Genomic DNA, 22867 nt, shown 5'->3' with positions numbered 1-22867 from the left:
GGAAAGTTGAATTGGATGCAAAGCTTTCCGCATTAACATGTTTTTCATTTTCAACTACAGTCCAGTAAGAAACCGAGACAGAAACCAAGTCACAGCAATCAGTATGCATTTATATTAAAACACTAAATTGAAAACATTTGAGCTTTTGTGCTTGATTTTGATAAATGTCTAATATGCCATAAAAGTATACGAGCACATGCTAGCATGAGCTAATAACATGATTCAAACAAGTGAATTTAAATGTTTTTTTTTTTTAATTCTAAAATGAATAATAAAATGAGCTTGAAGGAATAAAGAGTTACACCACTTTAACAGAGATCAAGTTATTTTTAATTTTCAAATAATGCTGTATTGAGACATTACAGACTTGTGAATGCATTCAATCTTTAAGACTTCCAATCATCTGAAACATTCCCTCTCCTAAACAGAAACACTAAAAATGTCCAAAACATCGACCTTTTTTCTTTCCTTTTTTGAAACATAAAAACTTTTTTAAACTAAATGAAAAGAATGATAATCAACCCATCACAGAGGATCAACTTTATCAAGACCTCCAAAACAACCTTTAACCCTCTCCTGCCTGCTGCTATGAGACCGAACTACAAATCAAGAACCTTGTTTTTTTTGTAGTAAATATTTTACAAAAATCAACTAAGGGATTAACTTTGTATTACTAGAGAACAACAAGAGACATGCCACTTGTTAGCATAGTGCTAATAGCATGTAGAGTAGATAAATACCTCAAACACAGCAGTAAAGGCCTTAAAATGAAAAGCAGACAGCTCCGCGTCTCTCGAAGACTGCTACACATGAACTAGTCTAGCTTTTTAAAGACCGACTGGTTTAGAACAGGTATTTAATGATAAACATTTGTTCAGATCTGGGGGATGGAGTGCACCTAAACCATGGATTCTGTAAAAGTCTTACAAGCCTTCAATCAAGACCAGAATGAAACAAACTGAGTACATTCAATAACGACCACAATAAAGCCAACAGCGTGTGTACCTTCAGAAAAACCCCTGACACATGGAATTACATTTCAATACGAGCTTCTGAACCGTGATCAGCTGATGTAGAAAGACTAAGATGTTCAACTGGTCATCAGTGGCATTTACAAACATGAGCGGAGTCGCATCTGTGGCTGGAGTCCAGTGATGATTCATGCATGTTTGACCATTCTGCTCCTCAATCGACTGGTCTTGTCTTGTCCACACTCTTTCCTCTGAGGGAATAATGAACAGCACACACGCGGATCAAAAATAGCTCTCCTATTCACACTTGCACAGTCGCACACCCACACGCTCTCTCTTTTATAACACTCGTTTGGAAAAAGAGGGGAGAGAGAGACGAGTCTAACTGAAAGTACAGCCGTATGTACAGCTCGACAGGCAGAAGCTCTGTGCTCCAATGATTATTCTTCAACCAGAAAAAGGCTATATATCAATCCATTCTCTTATTCACTTCTATTGACAAGGTTACGTTCATTAAATTCTTTTTATATAAATCTACATTTAGGTAAAAAAGAAGAATTCAGGGATATATATATATATATATATATATATATATATATATATATATATATATATATATATATGTTTATTTTTTTTTTCCTCCATTCCCATCATCCTGACAGGCCATTGTAATCTTAATATAAACTCCTCATCTAATTTGCAAACCATATGTCCTCTCTGTTTTAATTTCGTTATTCATTACATAATTCTTCTATAAAAACATAAAATCTGTCAATCCAGTAGTGTGAACGCAGCTATACACATGTACTATGAAGCACAAAGGCAAAATCGCACCAAATTCCAAGAGCTCTCGGGAATGCTGGGGACTGTTACATCACACGCATGTGAGCAGCTCCTCACCATGACAACCCGAACCTTTCGTGAACCTCCAGCATGAAAACCAGAGGCTTTTTCCTGTTTGGCAAAACGATATAGCCACTGATATAAGAGCTACAAGCATCACCATCACGCACGTTACAAAAAAGAGCTTGTGTTGTCATGTAACTGTAGGGCGTTTGGATTGTAATATGGTGGCAAGCAAACATCTAAATACTGCAGAGGAATGCACTGCCATTCAAACTGGAGGAACGAGCTCATTATGGCATGGCTTTTGTGCTAAAACATAGTGAGAAGAGCCTGTTTTGGTACTCTGGCTATTGTCAGTTTAAGTGCACTTTGTTGGCACGAGATCCCTAACCGCACACTGGACTTTTCTCTTCCCTGAACTTCAGTTCTTATTAAAACAATCACATGCTCAACGCTCTCCCACACACACATGCACACAATCAGTCAAATACGCCCAACCCCAATCCAAGGCACTGTTATTTCAGTAAACATGGCAGTTTGATTTACTAAGCAGGAAAGTTCTCTAGCAAGTAAGAGCAAGAAAGTAAAGATGAGGGGCACAAACCAAGTAAGTCTCAGAGAGAGTGAATCTGTCATAATGGCACAGTAACCTTCAAGTTCGGGGTTTGATTTTGCCCACTAACAGATGATGAAAATATCAAACTCTCTCTGAAATGCAACTATTTATAATTATTTGTCTGAAGTGTTGCACTGCTTTATTTAATAATGACTTACTGAATGTGTCATCGGTGTTTAGTGCTCGTCTAGACTGTGCGACAGCAGGCAATATGTCCAGTGGGAGGGGCTATTAGGTATTAATAGATGATGACTGTACTGCCACAAGCTACTGTACAAATCGCTGCTAAAATCATTTAGTGTTCATAACTACACAACTGTTTAGAACTATTCTGTTATTAGTGTACACAAACTTTTATTTGTAAAGGCAGCATTTAAGTGATATAATGGTATAATACGATCTTCACCAAATAGGGAAAGAGAAAAGAAAAGACTAGATTGTGATAGTATTCTTTTTTAGTTAAAAGTCAATTATCTGCATGGAAATGAGTGAAATCTCTGGTCGAGTATTGCAGAGCGGAGCACAAACCCGTCAATAATCCTTAAACTATTGCTTTATACTGATCCTACTGTACGTTACTGATGAAAATTTCCCACTGATACTCACTCACTCACACACACACACACACACACACGCAGCTCATTTGCACACTGTCAGATAAACAAAAGAATATTCTTGCTCCAATCCACCCAAGACTTCGTCTAAAACATGACGTCTGTGTTGCTAATGGTGGGGTCCAAATATCAAAGAAAAAAGTCTGATCAAATGCACACATCCCTGATGAACTACAAGCCTGCCTAAAAAAACTACACCTCCCATCAAGCACTTTTGACAGCACAAACACGACTCGGTTATGAAATCACTCTCAAGTGTATTACGCAGTCGTGTCTTGATTGAACTCTTAAAAAAAAATCTTGTGCCTACTGGATACAAACGAGTATACAATCATGGCTGTTACATTGTGAACTATAGGTTTATGCTGCCAAAAAGCGCTTTCAATCATATCCGGAGTTAACTTACTATATATCTTCCTGTCTAAAATCAAAATAACCCAAGAGAAACTCCCTCGTTAAACTTCGAACAAGAACGAGCACACAGCACGTATTGCAATAGAACAGCTATAGAACAGCAGATAATAAAAGTAGGAGTAATACTAAATACGCTTACGCACGGAGAATATCAAACAGTAGTAGATGTGATGATACTTCCCACATAGAAAGAAAAAAAGTGCATTGAAAAGCGAAAGCAGAGACTGTCGCTCCATTGTGGGTGACTAGGTCTCACCAGCTGACTAGTGGAAAATCAAAACGCTGGATTCTGCTCCGTAAGCGGCCACCACCGTTTCCATCCAACAAACAGTTTGGTGACATAGGCGTCAGATTATTGTTTACACATCAAGAAAGAGAAAACCTTGCCTTGTTCTGAAGGGAAGCCGTCTCAGAATATGTTAAAACTTGTATTTTTAAATCACTTTCTAAACTTCTACTTGTTGAAAGAAAACAATCTATCACTTTTATCTGAAACTCTGAATGCAACCAAGAACAAACGACTACTACACTATACAGTGGAGATGGAAAATTACAGATGTTGCAGGACCGGCTCACACCACTGCGGTTTCAAGTTGTTTCTGCAGTTCAGAGTAGTTTATAAAGTCTCTCACACACGCGCACCGCTGCTGCGTCGCAAAACGAGCAACAATTGAACGTTTTCTAGTAGAATAAATGTACAATTTGTCTTTTTGTCTGGTCCTAAAAATGTCAGAAACATTAGCAGTGAGGAACATTGGCCCCAGTGAGCTGAAAGCTAACCCATGTGGAATCAGATGAACACAACATTGCTCTGTCAGAGGTCAGCAGCGCGCTCACGGCAGACGCACGCACGCACGCACGTCTTGTACAGCTGGCTCAGAGATCACAGGAGAATGAAGGAGTGTCTTCAGGAAGAAGTGAAGTGAATAACTGTGTGTTCTATACGTAGGTTTGTGCAGGAGCGTGTGTGTGTGTGTTTGTGTATTTACAGAGTGTATGTGGGTGTTGTTCAGTGTTTGTATGTGTTCACACAGCAGAATCTAGGTTCATCTAGCAGCTCTTTCACCAGTTCATAATACAGTTTCTGTTCAGAGTCATAAAGTAGACTTGACTGCTGCCACCTGAGCGCACTGATGCAAAAAACACCTAAAGAGAAAGAGAAAAAAAACATGATTACAGTGTAAAGTGGATAAGCTTTGTGAGAAGGTCATTTTTCTGTGTAATTCCACTGAATTGATATTCAGTTGACTGTATTAAATCATGTTAATTATCACCTTATTTTAATGCCTAACAACATAATACATTTGCTGTGTCTCAAATTTTGCATGCAACCCTGCATTATTTTTCTTTATTACAAAATATATATACCATTCCCTTTAAACAATGTAATGTAAAAGTAATGTAATGTTTTTCAATGTTTATTGTAATATAATGGTTCCCAGGGAAAGAATGAACTGATAAAATAAATAAAAAGTCTATCTGAAATGCAACACAAGTTGCTTTGGATAAAAGCATCTGTAAAATGCACAAATTTAAATTAAATTTTTACACAAATGGTATTTTTTGTCAAGCACAACCATTCAGTTCTGTTTTAAACATTTTGTTTATCTAATGTTTATTAGATGAATTTTTTTTTTCAAGGGTTTCATCCCATATTTTGCCAGCAAACTGAGTGAACTGCAGTGAATTGAAAAACTAGCAGACAACATAGAACATGAAAAGTATTCATAAAAACATTTTTTTTTTCTTAAACTATTAACAATTTATTTTCACCACCTGAGGTATGGTTAAGTATCCATTTTAGCATCTACTTTTCTTTTTCGCCCTATTTTGTACCCCATTTGTGTAAAGTGCTGTGCATTTGAAAATGTTATCACCTTGTCGTTTCTTTCACACAGGAACTTAAGCCTCTGAGCTCTCTTGTGCATGAAGACTCCGTCCAGGTGTCCCGTCTCAACAGAACGGATCTCGATGGCTTTCTCTCCCCAGCCCATAATCTGATTAGAGCAGATGTGGGCTACAAGCAAAACACAAATACAAGGACGTTCGGATATTTTATCATTCACTTCATTAACACGGTCTCTAAAAAAATGTATGTCCTGATATGAAAAAAACATGGAATTCAACAGTATGTCCTTTCTTTTTCACATGACTGTATATGTGTGTGTGAATGTGTACTTACCCACAGATGTGGGCATTTCTCCCCACTGCAGCACTACATCTTTAATGATGCGTCCGTACGTGTTGACGTAAACACCTTCATCCTCATAACACAACAGCATCTCCATCCCATCTGAATTGGGGAGGAATACAATGGCGTGAGGAGTCACCTGTGACTGGATCTACAGAGAGAGCAAGAGGGAGTGAAAGAGAGGAACAAGGGTTTAGCAACAGAGATTTACCTTTCTGAAGGAACCGTAAAACGTTTCTCCTCATAAACCACTGATCACTCCCTTGTGATCCAGTGCATTCTTGTAAAAAAACAAACAAAAAAAACCTCTTCACGACAGCATAACTCACATGTACAGGAATGTAGATGTCATAGTTGTTTCCAGAGTCAACATCAATGGCATGGAAGCCAGCACTTGACCCATAGATGACCTTTAACCTCTGCCCCTCTTCCACTGTGAGGTCAACCAACAGAGGCCTATGTGGCAGGTCTCCAAATGACTGAGAAGAAAGACACAAATAAGAAAGAGACTGGAAGTATAGCACATTACAGAGATGATGCTCACAGAAATGGTTTCTCTCAAATAATTTGGGACTTGGTTAATTTCTATTATTTTTAACATACAGTACAGCAAGCAATATTTATTATAACTTATTGTAACCATTCACAAGTTTGGTCAGTAAGATTTTTTGAATGGTTCTGAAATCACTTTTGAAATGACAAAGCTGAATTTTATAATATAATGATTTGGTGCTCAAGTAACACAAACTCCTGAAGTTGTTTTTAACTTTAGAAAGCCCAGTAAACCCCATGTGAGTTGTGTACATGATAAATAAATAAAATAGTCTGACATTAAAACTAACTAGTGTCTCTACCTTGAAGGCCATGAATTTGTGGTAAGGTTTGGGAGCCCAGGCGTAAACCTCCACTGCATTCTTCATAGCGATAACCAGAAACTTAATCCTTTCATATTTCACTGGGAAAATAAACAAAAATGTGATTTATGGCATGAAGTACTTTGCAAAGTTAAAGTATTTTACCTGAGGTCTTCTAAACCACCTACATTTCACACTGTGGTAGTGCCGACTTTTGCCAATTTCTTGTTGTCTTTTCTGTGTTCATAATGAAGCACTCTGTACATGTACACTTACCAACTTTGTAGTGCACACAGCCCTCCATTTCCCCTACAGTGGTCCAGCCCTGCTTCTTCTCCACCTCTGGGTCATTATGGAGGATTTTATTTCTCAGCCAGGCCAGATAATACACACGCACTTTATTCTTCTTGCCTGAGAGAGACATACTTAACATGAAGAGCCTAAACATGAAAGGTGTGGTTGCATGTATCCTGACAGTGATTGTGTGTGTGTGTGTGTGTGTGTGTGTGTGTGTGTGTAAAGTGATGAACAGGCACGTGTTACCTGATATAGTGATGAGGAGGTTCAGTCCCTCCAGAACATCCATCTGCTGAAACCTGCGCGAGTTGATAAGTGGATAAACTTTTCCCTGGCCGCTCCGATCCAGCAGCTTTAGACCGTTCTCTGTCCCTACCAGCAGATTCACACCTGACAGAACAAACACCATTATAACACACACACACCTAACAAACACAGTGTTAGTTGTGAAAATAAAGTTTGTCAAGCTTCAGACTTCTTTGTAGGAGTTCAAAATGGCAGAAAGCTGTATGGTGAAACTTTGAAAAAGTATTGAATTTAATATCAATATACCCCCCCAAAAAAATATTTGGAGCAATGAACAAACTATTTCACAGTTCCAATGCTTTTTGGTCTTATTTTATGCACTTTGGCCAGAGGGTGGCACTGGCATCAAACTAGTCTTGAACATTGAAGGAATTAAAGAAATTACAACGGAAAGTTCACATACACACACACTCATCGCTTACCCCATAGAGCAGCACAGAGGATCTCGGAGTTGAATCTCTTCTTGTATTTGCGGATTTCAGGAGTGTCACTAACTGGACGAGTGTTGGTGGGATTGACATTAACCATGGAGCCTTTCCTCACCTCCATCTTCAACTGCTCAAAACGAGAGCCCAGACCTACAACAAGAACCCAGAAGCACAGCAGTGAGTGACTCTGTCATCTGGAAGCAATACCTTCACAACAATGAGGCAATGATCGTGGACCTACCCTGCGAAAAAAAAAAAAAGACATCTTTAAAACAAGAAGTACAATCTGACAATTTTGTTTCTCAAGTACATTTATTATTAGAAAACACATGTACTGTATTAGGCTAACTGAGACTTGTTATAGCACTTATATATCATTGCTCTTTTTGTTGTTTTTGATTGCTTTCACTGTCCTCGTCTGTAAGTCGCTTTGGATAAAAGCGTCTGTTAAATGAATAAATGTAAATGTAATGTAAATGTAGAACAAGACCAAAATATTGATGTTTTTTTTAGTATATTTAAAGGTGCTGTATGTAAGATTTTGACTTCTACTAAAGCAGAAAAATACCATGTTTGCAGATATTTTAAATTAATACCATACCTCCAACAGACATGTTATCGCCTGTGCCCCCTGATGGCTGGTACATTCCAAGGTCCACAAAGGTAGTAAAAGAGGACTTTCCAGAGGCCTTCACCAACCCCCTGGACTGATACTGAAATTGATCGCACGATCTGAGTTAACCAATCAACTGCACACATTGTGAAATGTTTCTGTTAATGACTCAAATAAACACAGAAAGAAATCATGATCAAATGATATACGGAGGAGAGAATGAAGCTTTAAAAGTTAGGTGGGCAGAGAACTCACATCATAGACAGAGTCTTTCCCAGGGGAAGAGTGGGAGGCCGAGTCTGTGGGAGAGTGGGAGGGCTGGACCACATCAGGCAGGTTGGTGTATCCATTATGACTACGCTTCTCTGGAGTCTGCCAGAAACAAACACACAAAAACAAACACAGATTGGTATTGCCATTATTCATGTTCCACTCATAAAGGGGAAAAAAACAGTCCATCAAAAGCAGAAATATATCACAGTTCCACCCAAATATTTAACAGCACAACGGTTTTCACCACTGATAATAATATCTATCTATCTATCTATCTATATATATATATTATATATTTTTTTTTATTATCCAAATATTGTATAGTCCTACAAAGCTATTATTATGAGAGCATGTGAGCAGAGCATAGCATCATAAGGGTAGAGTCATTTTAGCAACATTGCTCAGTACAGCTGTACTATATGTATGTTACAGCACACTAGTTCTAGTGCAAATAGTAACAAGTACACTACACAGAAATTTCCTGTTGGCACATTATTTGAGCAGACTTTGCTTTTCCAGTAAGCATGATTAGTAGAGAGGAGTGTTCACATGAGCCATGAGCAACTCTGCAGAACCCACATTCATAGAGCAGAACGTTGAGCAGAGCGAAGGCTAGAGAAGAGAGTGAAACCTGCATGCTGAACATGCCAAGTCGTGTGCTATATATTTTCAGCTCATGTTTTTGGATGTTTTTTGGCCAAATTTTGGTGCATCCATATTACAAATATACTGTATTTTTCAGACTATAAGTTGCACCTGAGTATAAGTCGCATCAGTCCAAAAATACATCATGGTGAGGAAAAAAACATATAAGTCGCACTGGACTATAAGTCGCATTCATTTAGAACCAAGAACTAACAGAAAACATTACCGTCTACAGCCGCTAGGGGGCGCTCTATGTCTTCAGTGTAGACAACTGAGCACTGAGAGCACTGAGCAGCATAGAGCGCCCTCTCGTGGCTGTAGACGGTAATGTTTCTGTAAGTTAATTTCTCTCGGTTCATGTCAAATTAATTTTGATAAGTTGCAGGACCAGCCAAACTATGAAAAAAAGTGTGACTTATAGCCCGGAAAATACGGTATATAACATACATTTTTTATCCTATAACCCCGTCCCTAAACACAACCCTTGCAGAAACTTTTTTTGAATTATGGATGCAGCTAGATGTACTCATGTAGGGGTAAAGATCTGAAACCTGAATACACATTACAAGGATATTTAGTCATAATAAGTTAGAAAAAGTAAACACGCATCCTACCCTCTGTACAAGCATGGTTTGGTCTCCATACCCCACGGCACGTTCTTCGTCTCCTCCTTCACCTTCCTCCTCCTCATGGACCACCATAGTGTTCACAGAGTCAGAATCTGCATCACGTGGGCTGATGAACACATTCCAAGAAAAATATGAAAAATTAAACCCAAAAACTGTGAAACAGTGAAACATTCATTCACACATTGTTGTCTTGTACCGGTCAGTAGGGCTCTCCTCTTCTGCTCCCTCTCCACTCTCACTCTCTTCACTGCTCTCACTGCTGTCTGAGGAAGAGGAGTAGTCATTAGCCTTCACCGGGGGCCGCGGCTGCTCCTCTGCCCGCTCCTTCGAGTACAGACCGTGGTCCTGTTCACACGAGGAAGAAATCATCAGGCAAGTGAGAAACACTTCATCATATGTCACATATCTGCAGTCATCATTACATTAACATTAGATCTCTCCAGAATGAGTCAGACCGTAATGTTTTTATCATGCATTCTTTTAAAAGCTATATGGGGTGTGGAGGGATCTTGGTTGGAGAGGCTGAATGTGGTCACACAGAGACCACGAGTGTGGGATTGTCCCACTACAGATGCGGATGTTCAGTTGAAATCAACAGGACACAGACTTCTGAGGAGAGACCCAAGAATCTACACAATGGTTCAAGATGTCTGTGTACATAGCACAACCTATGTGATTGGCTTTTAATGGGATAGTCACCCAAAAATAAATATCCTGTCATCTTTTCTTTCTTTAGGCAACACAAAAGAAGATATTTTTGATATAATTGATCAGTGCTGAAAATCATGGAAATGAAAATAATTTATATCATTAACATTTTAAACAAGGCTTTACTGTCACTTTTGATCCATTTATTTCATCCTTGTGAAATAAAAGTAATTTCTTTAAAAAAGTAGTAATTTCTTAAAAAAAAAAAAAAAAAAAAAAGAATTGAAAAAAAAAAATCATACTGACCCCAAAATTCTGAAGAGTAGTGTATATATCTGATCCACTCGATTACTTCATCAGCATATCACAATTGACAGCCTTGATTCTTTTTTTTTTTTTAAATCTTACTTGATTCATGCAGTGATTACCCAGAATCGAATTTTCCTGATTCATCATTTTGTAATGAAACATGAACATGTGATGAAAAAACATTGATCTGACATTTATCTTTGTCCACATCACGAGATGATGTAATCATGCACGAACACACACTGACATCATGCTGATACACAGATACGGCCACTGACCTCTCCTATTGCTCTCTTATAGCTCTGAGGGCAGGAAAAGGGAGGAAAAGAGATTGATAAGAGGAGAGAGAGATGAGAAGGATAAAGGGAGAGGAGGAGATGTAAGGAATAGAGGTTAGTGTTTAGAGGAGGGTTGAGTCTGTTCATCCTTTAGAAGGCACGGGTGAATGATTTGGGACTCTATGTGAATGCATGCGGTTCTGTATCTCACCGCTGGTCTGCTGGGTCTGGATGAGGTGCGGGATTCTCCCGGTTTGTGTCGGCTGTCATGAGAAAGAGTAGGGGAGGAATCCATCTTGGACGAGCCTGAAATAAACATTATACACCTTATTTTTAAGATTGTAGGTTTTGTTTGCAACAATTATGAAGCTTCCAAAAGGAGGGTTTCACCATAGAACAACAATTCTGGGTTCTCCAAAGAACCTTTCAGTCAATATTTCTTAAAAGAACCATTATTTTCTTTAATCTAAAGAACTTATTTAAAAGAAGCATTTTCTACTATAAAGAAGCTTTTGTGCAATGGAAGGGTTCCAGGGATGTTAAAGGTTCTTCAAGGAACCATACGTATATGCCAATAAAGCATCTTTATTTTTAACAGTGTATCCAAAAAGAATAAACTTTTCCAACTTATTTCATTTCTGAATCAATGTTTTTCAATTGTCTCCCATAACGTCTCTATGAGTGGATGTTTTGTTATATTTATCCACTAACACTCATACAAGTTATTCCTGTAGTTTCACGTTCATTCAGCAGTCCCACCAGGACTCCACATACAATTACCTCTAAATATTTTTGTACAAAATTACTGAAACTGTGGTTCTGGTACCCTACGCACAAGGAAATGGCAACACTAGCATAGAAATACTCATAAACCTGTAGGACAGGTGAACATGTATTGATTAATGTGTTGAATCTGAATTATGATTAGCTAAGATTGCTTTTCCCCTCAGGTTAACATGGGACTGATTAAGACATTATTTAATATGGTTATTAAGCTCAACACAGGTTTAACACAGGTTGTGTCAATTTCAGGTTGTAAGACTCTTGCAGGGAGATGTGGCGCCACAATGTTGGCAAAACCTGACCTACACAACACTCACTGAGTATGCGGTGTCTCTCAAGAGAGCCGGTCTGTGGCAGGTTGGACATGATACTGATGCTATCTCCTCTCTCCCAGCGCTCATTGCGACTCAGATCAGGATTACTGACACAGAAGTAACACACAGTGCAGGAGTCAGTGCACTCATATGATTTGTGTAACAGCTGGATGGGAGTATAGGTATGTTACCTTGCTCGAACTGGGTGTCTGATGCCGGAAGAGAGATTTGTGTTCAGTGCAGTGGCTATGGAGGCTGTTCTCTGAGGAATCTAAAAGAGAGAGGGGTGAGGGATTATGGTAAAACTGTACATCAATGACTGGGATATTAATAATCACTTGATGGAATAAATATGCTCCCACTGATTACACTGTCTATTTGCACATGCTGTTTTAGTGCTCAAACCAGATGAAGGAGAAGAGTATTATTTTGTCTTACTTTAGGAGGTTGCTCAATCTCAGGAAGACGGATCCAGGGTCCCCGGTCTTCCCTCATTGGCCGAGACTGAGGGGCAGGGGTCTCTGAGGTGGGGTCAGAGTTTTGACGGACTAGTTCTCTGGAGTGTAGAGGACGAGGTGTGGGTGTGGGAGAGGGGTCCTGGGTGGGGAAGGCGGACATGGTCTTAGTGGGCTGATCGCAAAGAGACTGAGAGCGAGGGACAGGAGCGGCGTACGGTTTTAACGGCACCAGGTGGGCCATCTGGAACTACGGAAGATGGGAGGGAGGACGAACGAACAGGGGAGGAGAGCAGAGGAGATAGAGAGTAGTATATCGATGGGAGGGTGAAATATTGGTAATTTTGGCAAGGTCATTTTTATTTGAGAGGTACAGGTAAGTCAGGATGTTTTCACAAAAGGGGTTTAGAAGAGTGTTTTAGAGAGTGGAAATCAGAAAAGCAGTTGTGGAAAAATAGAAACAGGATTGTGTCATGGCAAGAAAGGAAACCACCGGGGATGGGCAGCAGAGAAAGGTAGAAGATCCAGCACAGGAAACGCAAGTGAAGAGGAAGTTCCCGAAAATGATGAAGGATTACAGAAGATGCAAGTGTGCCCCACAGGAAAGAAAGAGAAGAAAAATAAAGTCAGAGAGAGTAAAGGGTTAGCCAGAGCATGCAGCATTAAAGAACAGACATGATTGCATCCTCCTGTGGATTACCATCCTTTCAAAAGTTCGGGGTCAGTGGGATTGTTTTTTTTTTCAATAAATTATTATTATTGTTATTTTCCAGCAAGGCAATTAATTGATCAAAAGTGTCAGTAATGACATTTATAGTGTTTTGAGTTTTGACAAAAATATAAAAAAGACGACGTTTCAGCATTGATAAGTCAGCTGAACACCTAATCAGCATATTAGAATGATTTTGAAGGAACGAGGACACTGAAGACTGAAATAGATGTAAATAGTTTTTACTATAATTTTGATCAAATAAATGCAGCCTTGTAGAGCCTAGGAGACTTATTTTAAAAACATTAAAAATCTTCCTGACCACAAGCTTTTGAATGGTCATATACACAATTCAAAGAGACTAAAATTACTGGGGTGGACACTGGACACTTATAAAATGTCTTTAAAAAAATCAAAATACTGCTATGTATTTCCTTAACATTAAACATAAGACATTAAATGGAATACAATTCAGAGCAGCTCAATTTTCAATATTTTGAGTTTCTTTAGTCCAAAGCAGACTTCGATGACAATCACACAGACATGCATTCGCTGCAAGTGCTATATTTTTATGATCTTTTTACATTTTTTATAAACACTGTTGAATTGTCAGCCCTAATCATTTTACCACATTTTGGAGGTATGACCACTGAGTTTACTGAACTGAAATGTAAATAAATGAGATGTTGCACACCTTTCCCTGCCCACCCTGTGGTTCCACAGGCCTCTGCATTGGTGGGGTCTGTGCAGCACCCGATTGGCTGATCGACTCAGAACGGGACTGGATATTGGTGTCAGAAACTGTAGTGCAGATTTTGGGAGAGCCCTGTCTGTTCAGTTTACTGCGCTCCTCAACCTGAGAAACCAAACATAAGAGTTTATATTCTGACAGTTCGATTCAGAGCGCTACTGTCCTGCGCAGGCTGCCAGTGTACCTCTCTAGCCCAGGCTGGTTTGTTGTTCTCTAGGTTCTTGCTGTAGTGGTACATCTGTGGTTTCTTGTCTTGTTGCTGCTGCTGCTGCAGTGAGACGAGGTATGCGTGCTCCTGCTGCAGCTGTCTCTGAAGTCTCTCGGACTGTCTCTGCTCCTCCAGCTGTTTACGCTTGTATTCCTACATACACCAATAAACAATTAATACCAGATTAACTAGCTAAATTTGATTACTGGAATTGCAGGCATGAAAAAAATGAAAAACAATTAACATATAACACTAACAGCACACGGTCACATGCGTAAATCACCGCACAGACGAACATAAATGTAAAACATATGCCCCGTCACAATATGCAAATTAAGTAAATGTTATAAATTAGAATTAAATAAATATGAATTAATGAATAATTACACACAGAGCTGTACAATTCTTTCCTCAAAGATTTAGAGCAACTGAACCATCTGAAAAAACAGACACAGTGTATTGAGTACATAGTGAGAGAATTATGGTGTTTGATTACTTTGGTGCATTTTGAGATTTAGTCATTATCCCCAATTAAACTGTACATTTAAAATGAAAGCAATCCAAACACTGACTAAAACACACACACAGGGGTTTGACACACAAGTTTGATGAGTCTCACTTTGGCTCTGCTTTAGAACAGGGCCCTATATCAGGTTTATACTTCTTCCAGGACCCAAAACCCTCTCAGATCTCAGACGGTTAAACATGTTGTGTTTTAAAATAATAAAAATAAACTACCTTTCAAAAGGTTGGGGTCAGTAGGTTTATATACTTTAAGCAAAAATGCATTCAACTGATCAAACATTAAACTAAAGGCATTTATAATGTCACAATATATATATATATATTAAATAGTGTTTTTTGAACTTTCTATTCATCAAAAATAATTTAAGTGGGAATAAAAATGTTTCTTGAGCAGGAAATCAGCAAATTAGAATGATTTCTAAAGGATCATAAGACAACGAAGACTGGAGGAATGACAGCATTTTTACATATATTCAAATAGAAAACGGTTTAATTTGTAATAATATTGAGAATATAACTGCTTTTACTGTATTTTTAATCAAATAAATATAGTTGATGAGGATAAGAGGCTTTCAAATAAATTATATATTTTTAATCTGTAGTACATGTTCAGTACCATATTAAATACTTGATTCGAATGCTTTCATTGCAAAGTCATTTTTTCATTTATCCAACATATTTAAATAATCATTTACAAAGTACAAGATCATACATTTGTATATAACATTTGATGTTTACTTGCTGCTTTATTTTAATTTGGGAGGGTCAATGAAACATTAAGCTCTACTAAGACTTCTTAACTTTAGCGAACTTTGCCTTAATACTGTATTTTTCTTTAATGCATATTTTCATACATTTTAATTTGTGAGTAAACAATAATTGAAGACCCCTGCTCCAAAACAAATTTCCAAATTTCCCACTCTGATACCAGGAGTCGTCTGATCATTAAAGCACAAGCTTGGGCTCCTGTAACATGAGACGCATCAAAACTGACTGAGGACTGACACGACCAGGACAAAGAAACGGAGGGAAGAGAAAGAAAGAAAGAAAGAGAGAGAAAGGTGTGTGTTACCATTAGCAATGCCTGCTCCTGCAGTAATTGCTGCTGCAGTATCTCTAACTGCCGCTGCTCTTCCTCCAACTTATGTCTTATAAACTCCTATAGAGAGAGGGATGAAGACAGACAGAGAGAGAGAGAGAGAGAGATGGGGAGCAGTGGAGGAGGAGGAAGAGATGGATCAGAATAGACTCAAAAGGATGGACTAAAAAGATATTCGAGGGAGTGGACAGATACACAAGTCTGTGAAGCCTCTGAAGAAAGAGGTAGACATTTTAAAGAGGTGTTTCTGATTTATTTATTTTTTAAATGGATGAATACACTTTGATGGAGTGAAGAGATTTATTCCATGCGTTTCATTCACCTACTGGACGCCACACCACTTTATAATCTTAAAATGGCGATCAGCGAGCGTTTACAAGCTGTTCCTCTCACGCAGAGGGATGTGTTGCGTATGCAGTTGTTTTAAGGAGGACGACTGAAGGAAGTGTGATGTGAGGCATGTACATGTGAGGTCGTTTTGAAGAGTGTGTCCTGTGGCACACTGTGCACTAATTCATTCGGATTGGTCTTTTGTGTTTCTGTCAGTATGAATTGTATTGAATGTAGGGCTGCACACGGCTCACCCACACACACACACACACAGAGAGTTTGAGAGCCTGCTGCCATGGCAACCACTCCACAGACATTCCAGGGCCAGAGCTGTGCTGAGTGGAACACCCACGCTCTGCTGTGATTGGCTGGCTGGCTGCAGCTCTGAGGCTGTGATTGGTTACCTGCTCTCTCTCTGCCAGCCTCCTGTCCTCCTCTCGCCTCATGTCATCGAGTCTACGGTGAGGAGCTTTATCCTGTTGCTGCCGCACCATCTCTCTCTCCTTCCTCTGTTGCTGTGTGCGTGAGTGAGTGAGAGAGAGAGAGAGAGAGAGAGAGAGAGAGTCACTTTAACACATTTGGCTGAAATAATGAGAGCTTTCCTGTTGCTAAAAAAATCATTGAGTGCTTTTGAGAGGGGAAATTAAGGGGGCGAGAACGAGTAACATTGCCAGAAAAAAAGAGAGAAATGAGAGAGCGAAAGTGACTAATACACTGGGCACCGTTACGGTGAGAGAGAGGGCGAGTGTAGTGATTTTGGTGAGTCAGTGCACTGCGGCGCTGTATTCAGTAGGTTAGTGGCTAGATGGTGCTGTGTGCTGGTGTCAACTCTGGACAATAAACCTAAATTATAACATTCCCAACACAGAAGCTATTTTCTTTTATAGTATAATAATTCTTAAACATCTTAAAGCCTGAGACCACTGGTGAAAATGCTTCTTTTTATACAAATGTTTTCATTATAAATGATACTATTACAACAGTTAACTCATGTTTGAGTAAAACCTGATGATCATGTTCTTCAAACATGATTTGAGAAGGTCCAAAGATCTTATGCTTCAATGGAAGATCATCTGAACATCTATACAGAGTCACATGATCAATGACACAAACATACTTATTTGATCAGTGAGCTATAAATACCGCAGAAAAGTCCCATCATTATTATTCATTACTGTTGAAAAGTTTGAAGTCGTGTTATGCTGAGCAATGCACAATTGTGCTGCTTAATTTTTTGATTAATTTAAGGATTCTTCTCTATGAAAGTAAAAAAAACCTGCAATATAATAAAAGTATTATAAACAATATAATATTATACATTATTAAAAGTATTAATTTCTTTACAAAAAAAAAAAATCTTACAGACATCAAACCTTTTAACTCAAAATATTTATTTAAGCTTGAAATATTTATGCGTTTTATTTTTCTCAATATTTTCAATGTGGTCTCAGATTTTGTACCCTACTATATAGAGTTATTTTTGCTGTTTTCTATAGCCCCCGGCAAACATGTCTTAAACCCACATGGACTTGATTTAATTAGCTTAGCTGTAAGGGGCTTGACTTTGAGAATCTCTCTTATAGTATAAAAGCGGACATGAATATAATGGCTTTCGATGCTCAGTCCATAACAAATACACACACTCCTGTGTGCTGTGGCCTTTTCATCACCATGTCTCACTCAGGTAATGCAGTGCTAATCAGCCATCGTGTCCTTTCATTCATTCAGTAACTCAATGACATTGACTGCACAAAATAATTCAATTAAAAGTTTGACTTCGTACATTAAGAGTTCTCGCTCATTTACTTGGTTCACCTCTCTCAAATCCACATGTACGTCACGAAATTCCACAAATACTTCCTTGTGTTCAGTCTAATGAAGAGAGCCCAGTTGGAGATAAGAGAAAAATGTTCAGCACTTCAAACAAACTGCTGGAAAACTTCTGCCTCTGAAGTATGCGTTTTCTTTAAAACGTCATGGAATATTTTAGGACAGGTGATAAAATCTGAAGTACCTGTATGATTAAATCACCAAACAATGAAAACTGTCTTTATTTACTCATCCTCATGTCATTCTGTACCACTTTTTTTACATTTTAAAGTCATAAGATAGCTTTGAATGATGAATAGATAAGGATTTAAGTCATTTTGAAGTTTGACAGTCTTTGTCACGTTTTAATTTTCTTCATAATAAAATAGTTGACTAAGTTATTCTTCAAAAATTCACATTTGCACTCCACGAAGGAAAGGAAGTGAAGAGTTTGGAGCAGCATAATTTCTGGTGAACTACCACAATAAGCTTTACAAAAAAATATATTTGGCAAGTATGTTTATACTGACACCTTTCATGATTGGCACTCTGCCCTTGTCATTTCCTGTGAGAAAAGATCACGTTCAGTTATATCAGTGTGCACGTGTAATCATGTGTACCTCCTCTAAGCGACGCCTCTGTTCTTTCTGCTCCTCTATCCGTTTCTGTCGGTCATGCAGCAGCTGGCGTTTGTGCTCCTCGGGGTCTCTGCGCTGAGCGGCGAGCTGTGCCTGCTGTCTCTTTAAGGCCTCTGAGCGCTCCTTATTCTCCTGCTGCAGCCGCAGGAAATCCCTCCGCAACGTCGACTCACCAGGAACATTCAAAATAGAGCTTCAGATAGACATAAACAGAAACAGAGAAGAGTTAGCAGTTATAAACATAGTTAAGAGTAGAGGTTGGGCATTGAAGACAAAGTTCTGTGGTTTTCAAGGAGGACTGTACAGTACGTTCATTTCTCTCTATTACATCAGTGTCATGTACGCATGTGCAAATGAGTAAAAGGCCCGATCCTTGTTGAATGATATGGTAAAGCTTTAACGAAGCATTACGAGGAACCATCTATGCAGATAAAACAAATCCAGTAAGGGTGATGGTGTAACTTCTGCCCCAAAGCATCAAACACAATTACAAAAATAACAATTGTTTCCAAACAACATTTGTTAAGGTTTGACGAATAGGAAAGTCCCGCCTCAAACAAACAAAAGCTTATTATCATTCTTGACTCGATCAGAAATGTACAGACAAGTCCAATTCCAGTGTCAAATCTTTTCTCCCAAGTTATTTTTGTAATCAAAAGATAATTTAATTCAAGTAAAGTGTCATGTAAGTTATGTACAATTTAATTATGTTAATTATGTTCAAGTAACTTCTCAAACCAGAGTTATAAACTAGGTTAGGTCAAGTCTCAAGTCAGTTATTTACTAGTAATTTCAAGTCTCAAGTCACTAGTTAAAGTCTCTTGCCAGTTATCAACCAGTTTAATTCATCTTAAGTCAGTTATCTACTAGTTTAAGTCAAGACAGTTATCTGTTAGTTTAAGTCATCTTAATTCAGTTATCTACTAGTTTAAGTTATCTTAAGTCCGTTATTTACTAGTTTAAGTCAAGACAGTTATCTATTAGTTTAAGTCATCTTAATTCAGTTATCTACTAGTTTAAGTCAAGACAGTTATCTGTTAAAGTCATCTTAATTCAGTTATCTACTAGTTTAAGTAATCTTAAGTCAGTTATCTACTAGTTTAAGTCATCTTAATTCAGTTATCTACTAGTTTAAGTCATCTTAATTCAGTTATCTACTAGTTTAAGTTATCTTAAGTCCGTTATTTACTAGTTTAAGTCAAGACAGTTATCTATTAGTTTAAGTTATCTTAAGTCCGTTATCTACTAGTTTAAGTCAAGACAGTTATCTGTTAAAGTCATCTTAATTCAGTTATCTACTAGTTTAAGTCATCTTAAGTCAGTTATCTACTAGTTTAAGTCAAGACAGTTATCTATTAGTTTAAGTCATCTTAATTCAGTTATCTACTAGTTTAAGTCAAGACAGTTATCTGTTAAAGTCATCTTAATTCAGTTATCTACTAGTTTAAGTAATCTTAAGTCAGTTATCTACTAGTTTAAGTCATCTTAATTCAGTTATCTACTAGTTTAAGTTATCTTAATTCAGTTATCTACTAGTTTAAGTTATCTTAAGTCTGTTATCTACTAGTTTAAGTCAAGACAGTTATCTGTTAAAGTCATCTTAATTCAGTTATCTACTAGTTTAAGTCATCTTAAGTCAGTTATCTACTAGTTTAAGTCATCTTAATTCAGTTATCTACTAGTTTAAGTCAAGACAGTTATCTGTTAAAGTCATCTTAATTCAGTTATCTACTAGTTTAAGTAATCTTAAGTCAGTTATCTACTAGTTTAAGTCATCTTAATTCAGTTATCTACTAGTTTAGGTTATCTTAATTCAGTTATCTACTAGTTTAAGTCAAGACAGTTATCTGTTAAAGTCATCTTAATTCAGTTATCTACTAGTTTAAGTAATCTTAAGTCAGTTATCTACTAGTTTAAGTCATCTTAATTCAGTTATCTACTAGTTTAAGTTATCTTAATTCAGTTATCTACTAGTTTAAGTTATCTTAAGTCTGTTATCTACTAGTTTAAGTCAAGACAGTTATCTGTTAAAGTCATCTTAATTCAGTTATCTACTAGTTTAAGTCATCTTAAGTCAGTTATCTACTAGTTTAAGTCAAGACAGTTATCTACTAGTTTAAGTCAAGTCAGTTATCTGTTAGCTAGAGTGAAGATTCAAGCAAAATTACCAATTTGAATAAAATCAAGAAGGACAATTACCAGTCTAGGTTAAGTATCAGGTCAGTTAACCAGTAGTTGCAAATCAGTAATCTACTAGTATAATCAGCTCTAAAAGCGGTCACTCACCGGACCAGAAGCGCAGCGTCGGGCCACGTCTTTAAAATTTGAACACATCGTTTTCTATGAGTCTATGCACACTGGTGGCGCGATTCACCATCTGTCCGCGCCGCCCAGCCAAGTCGTGTTGTACTTCCTGTATGAATTGTTCTAGACGCAGCGTGGCACAGCGGTGTGCTTCTCGTCTGTTGTGCGACCGCATTAATACTGTACCAAACAGGTACATTTTCTAATACGTTTTCAAAATAATATAAGTTTATTATCTAGTAGACAAGTTGACCCTAAAGTTAAGCTACTGTTAAGTTTCCATCTCTAGTCTCTGTATATTACACTGGGATAGGAGAGTGTGTTTAAACATCATAAAATTTAGACACATCACACCACTAATTGACACAAAATCTCAATAACTTTGCAATTCAAATCTTCCCACAGAGAGAGCTTCTGCAGTGTTGTGTAGTGCTATGTACGGTTGTTTAAACACAGATGCTGCGCTGTTTACCTGGATTCTCTCTCATCTCCTCTGTTCTCATCCTCTTCATCACTACCGCTGTACTCGTACTCGGTCTCCTCTGAGAGGAATCAAGACAAAATGAGAAAGAGAGAGACAGAGACATGGAGAAGAGGGCAGGAAAATAATGAGAAAGGCTTTAGACATTAATATAATATGGCTACACACAGTTTAGGCAGACTGCAGCATCTTAAGAGTCTAAATCATCTAAACTCTTCTTTAACTAGTACTGTCTGAGCTCTAATAATAATGCTGAAGGCCGCTGGCAGGACGCTTTCGATTTTTAGCTGTTCCTCATTCTTCATATTCAGAAATAGACATGATTCAAACCCAGCTGTGCTATCTGATTACACTACTGACCACAGATTTAATGAATTGCTCCAAGCTATGTGAGCTATGTGCAAGCACCACTATTGTGGTCTAAGTCAAAGATGAGCTCTGATTGGACAGGAGTTTTTGAGACCTCACTGCACGAAGACAAGTAAACAAACTTTATTAATCATTCTGTTCCAGCACATAACTCCAGTGAGTAAATGGATGGATACACAATAAACTATAGTCCCAGAGGAGGCAGTGCATCTATCCTTACTCTGAAAACAAAACTAATTCAAATACAGAATTAATTATTGAAGACTTGAATGAGGAAAGGTGGAAGGAAAAGATCCTGTCTAGGGATTCGGAGACCAATGAAGCTCTGTTGTTCTTGTATTTTGTCTACACACAACACACATGCACATACCTTTTTCACCCCGTTTCTTGCGCGTGCGGTCGATGTGATCTTTCAGCTGGATGCGGACTTGTCTCTCAGTGGGCTGGTCTCTGATGAACGAGTGCTTTAGTAGCTGCTCTGTGGATGGACGACTCGGATATGACTTCACAAGACAGCCCTCGATGAAGTCAATAAACTTCTTAGACCTGAAAGACACAGTAAACCATGCAAGAAATGTACGTATTAGCTGGAAAATAAATTCAAGACAAAAACCTGATTCTAGACTGATATTGTAGAGGGCGAGAGGGATTGCCCTAAAGGCCTCAGGCCAGCGCGAAAGCTTTTCAGGCCAGTTGCTGATACGGCTGCTTGATCTATCATCGACATTGATCTGCATTGACACTACATCACTCGTTGACAAAGTACATTTCTTTTTATGCCATGTTAACACAGGGTTCTTTGTTTAGACTGAAATTCTTGTTGCTGTAAATTCTACTGATTTCTGCTTATTTCTAAGGCACTTATCATAAAAGTAAAGTCAGCTAGTGAACACAGATGAGATGCTGTTGAAAAAGGGCTAATCATTCTTGAATGCTTCAGTTAGAAGAAACTGAAAATGACTAACAAATCAGCAATATTTCATACTGTAGAGTACACAACAGTTAAATACTTATATTATTACAGTAAATTGCTAAATAAAATAACTTGTTAAAACAAATTTAATTAAAAAATGATTGCACCATTTGTGTTCGGGGATTGTAAGATTTTTTGTTTTTGAAAGAAGTCTCTTATGCTCATGCACACTAATAATGTAAAATAT

At 38.0% G+C, this 22867-nt stretch overlaps 1 protein-coding gene across 7 annotated transcripts in view; it reads right to left on the bottom strand.

The window, feature by feature from the left end:
• Positions 1-307: 307 nt before the first annotated feature.
• Positions 308-22867, bottom strand: part of LOC128003653 (misshapen-like kinase 1) — a 37065-nt gene continuing 14505 nt past the window's right edge. The window contains exons 9-32 of one of the 7 annotated variants that reach the window (XM_052592540.1): positions 22078-22253; positions 21330-21399; positions 18536-18746; positions 16511-16621; positions 15750-15836; positions 14129-14305; positions 13888-14049; positions 12468-12734; positions 12221-12300; positions 12033-12136; positions 11144-11238; positions 10933-10956; positions 9894-10042; positions 9683-9803; positions 8406-8522; positions 8139-8250; positions 7532-7687; positions 7050-7193; positions 6783-6917; positions 6507-6607; positions 5982-6131; positions 5644-5803; positions 5339-5478; positions 308-4607 (exon numbers count right to left, since the gene is read on the bottom strand). In XM_052592540.1, the coding sequence (XP_052448500.1) occupies positions 4524-4607; positions 5339-5478; positions 5644-5803; positions 5982-6131; positions 6507-6607; positions 6783-6917; positions 7050-7193; positions 7532-7687; positions 8139-8250; positions 8406-8522; positions 9683-9803; positions 9894-10042; positions 10933-10956; positions 11144-11238; positions 12033-12136; positions 12221-12300; positions 12468-12734; positions 13888-14049; positions 14129-14305; positions 15750-15836; positions 16511-16621; positions 18536-18746; positions 21330-21399; positions 22078-22253 (3133 nt within the window). In that variant the 3' untranslated portion in view covers positions 308-4523. The remainder of the gene's footprint in view (positions 4608-5338; positions 5479-5643; positions 5804-5981; positions 6132-6506; positions 6608-6782; positions 6918-7049; positions 7194-7531; positions 7688-8138; positions 8251-8405; positions 8523-9682; positions 9804-9893; positions 10043-10932; positions 10957-11143; positions 11239-12032; positions 12137-12220; positions 12301-12467; positions 12735-13887; positions 14050-14128; positions 14306-15749; positions 15837-16510; positions 16622-18535; positions 18747-21329; positions 21400-22077; positions 22254-22867) is intronic. The other 6 variants (XM_052592543.1, XM_052592541.1, XM_052592542.1 and 3 more) reach the window with 6 other exon arrangements.

The sequence above is a fragment of the Carassius gibelio genome, chromosome A5, assembly GCF_023724105.1.
Source record: "Carassius gibelio isolate Cgi1373 ecotype wild population from Czech Republic chromosome A5, carGib1.2-hapl.c, whole genome shotgun sequence".
Classification (NCBI taxonomy): Eukaryota; Metazoa; Chordata; class Actinopteri; order Cypriniformes; family Cyprinidae; genus Carassius; species Carassius gibelio.
The sequence above is the reverse complement of the archived record's forward strand: the minus strand, read 5'-3'. Positions and strand labels throughout refer to the sequence as shown.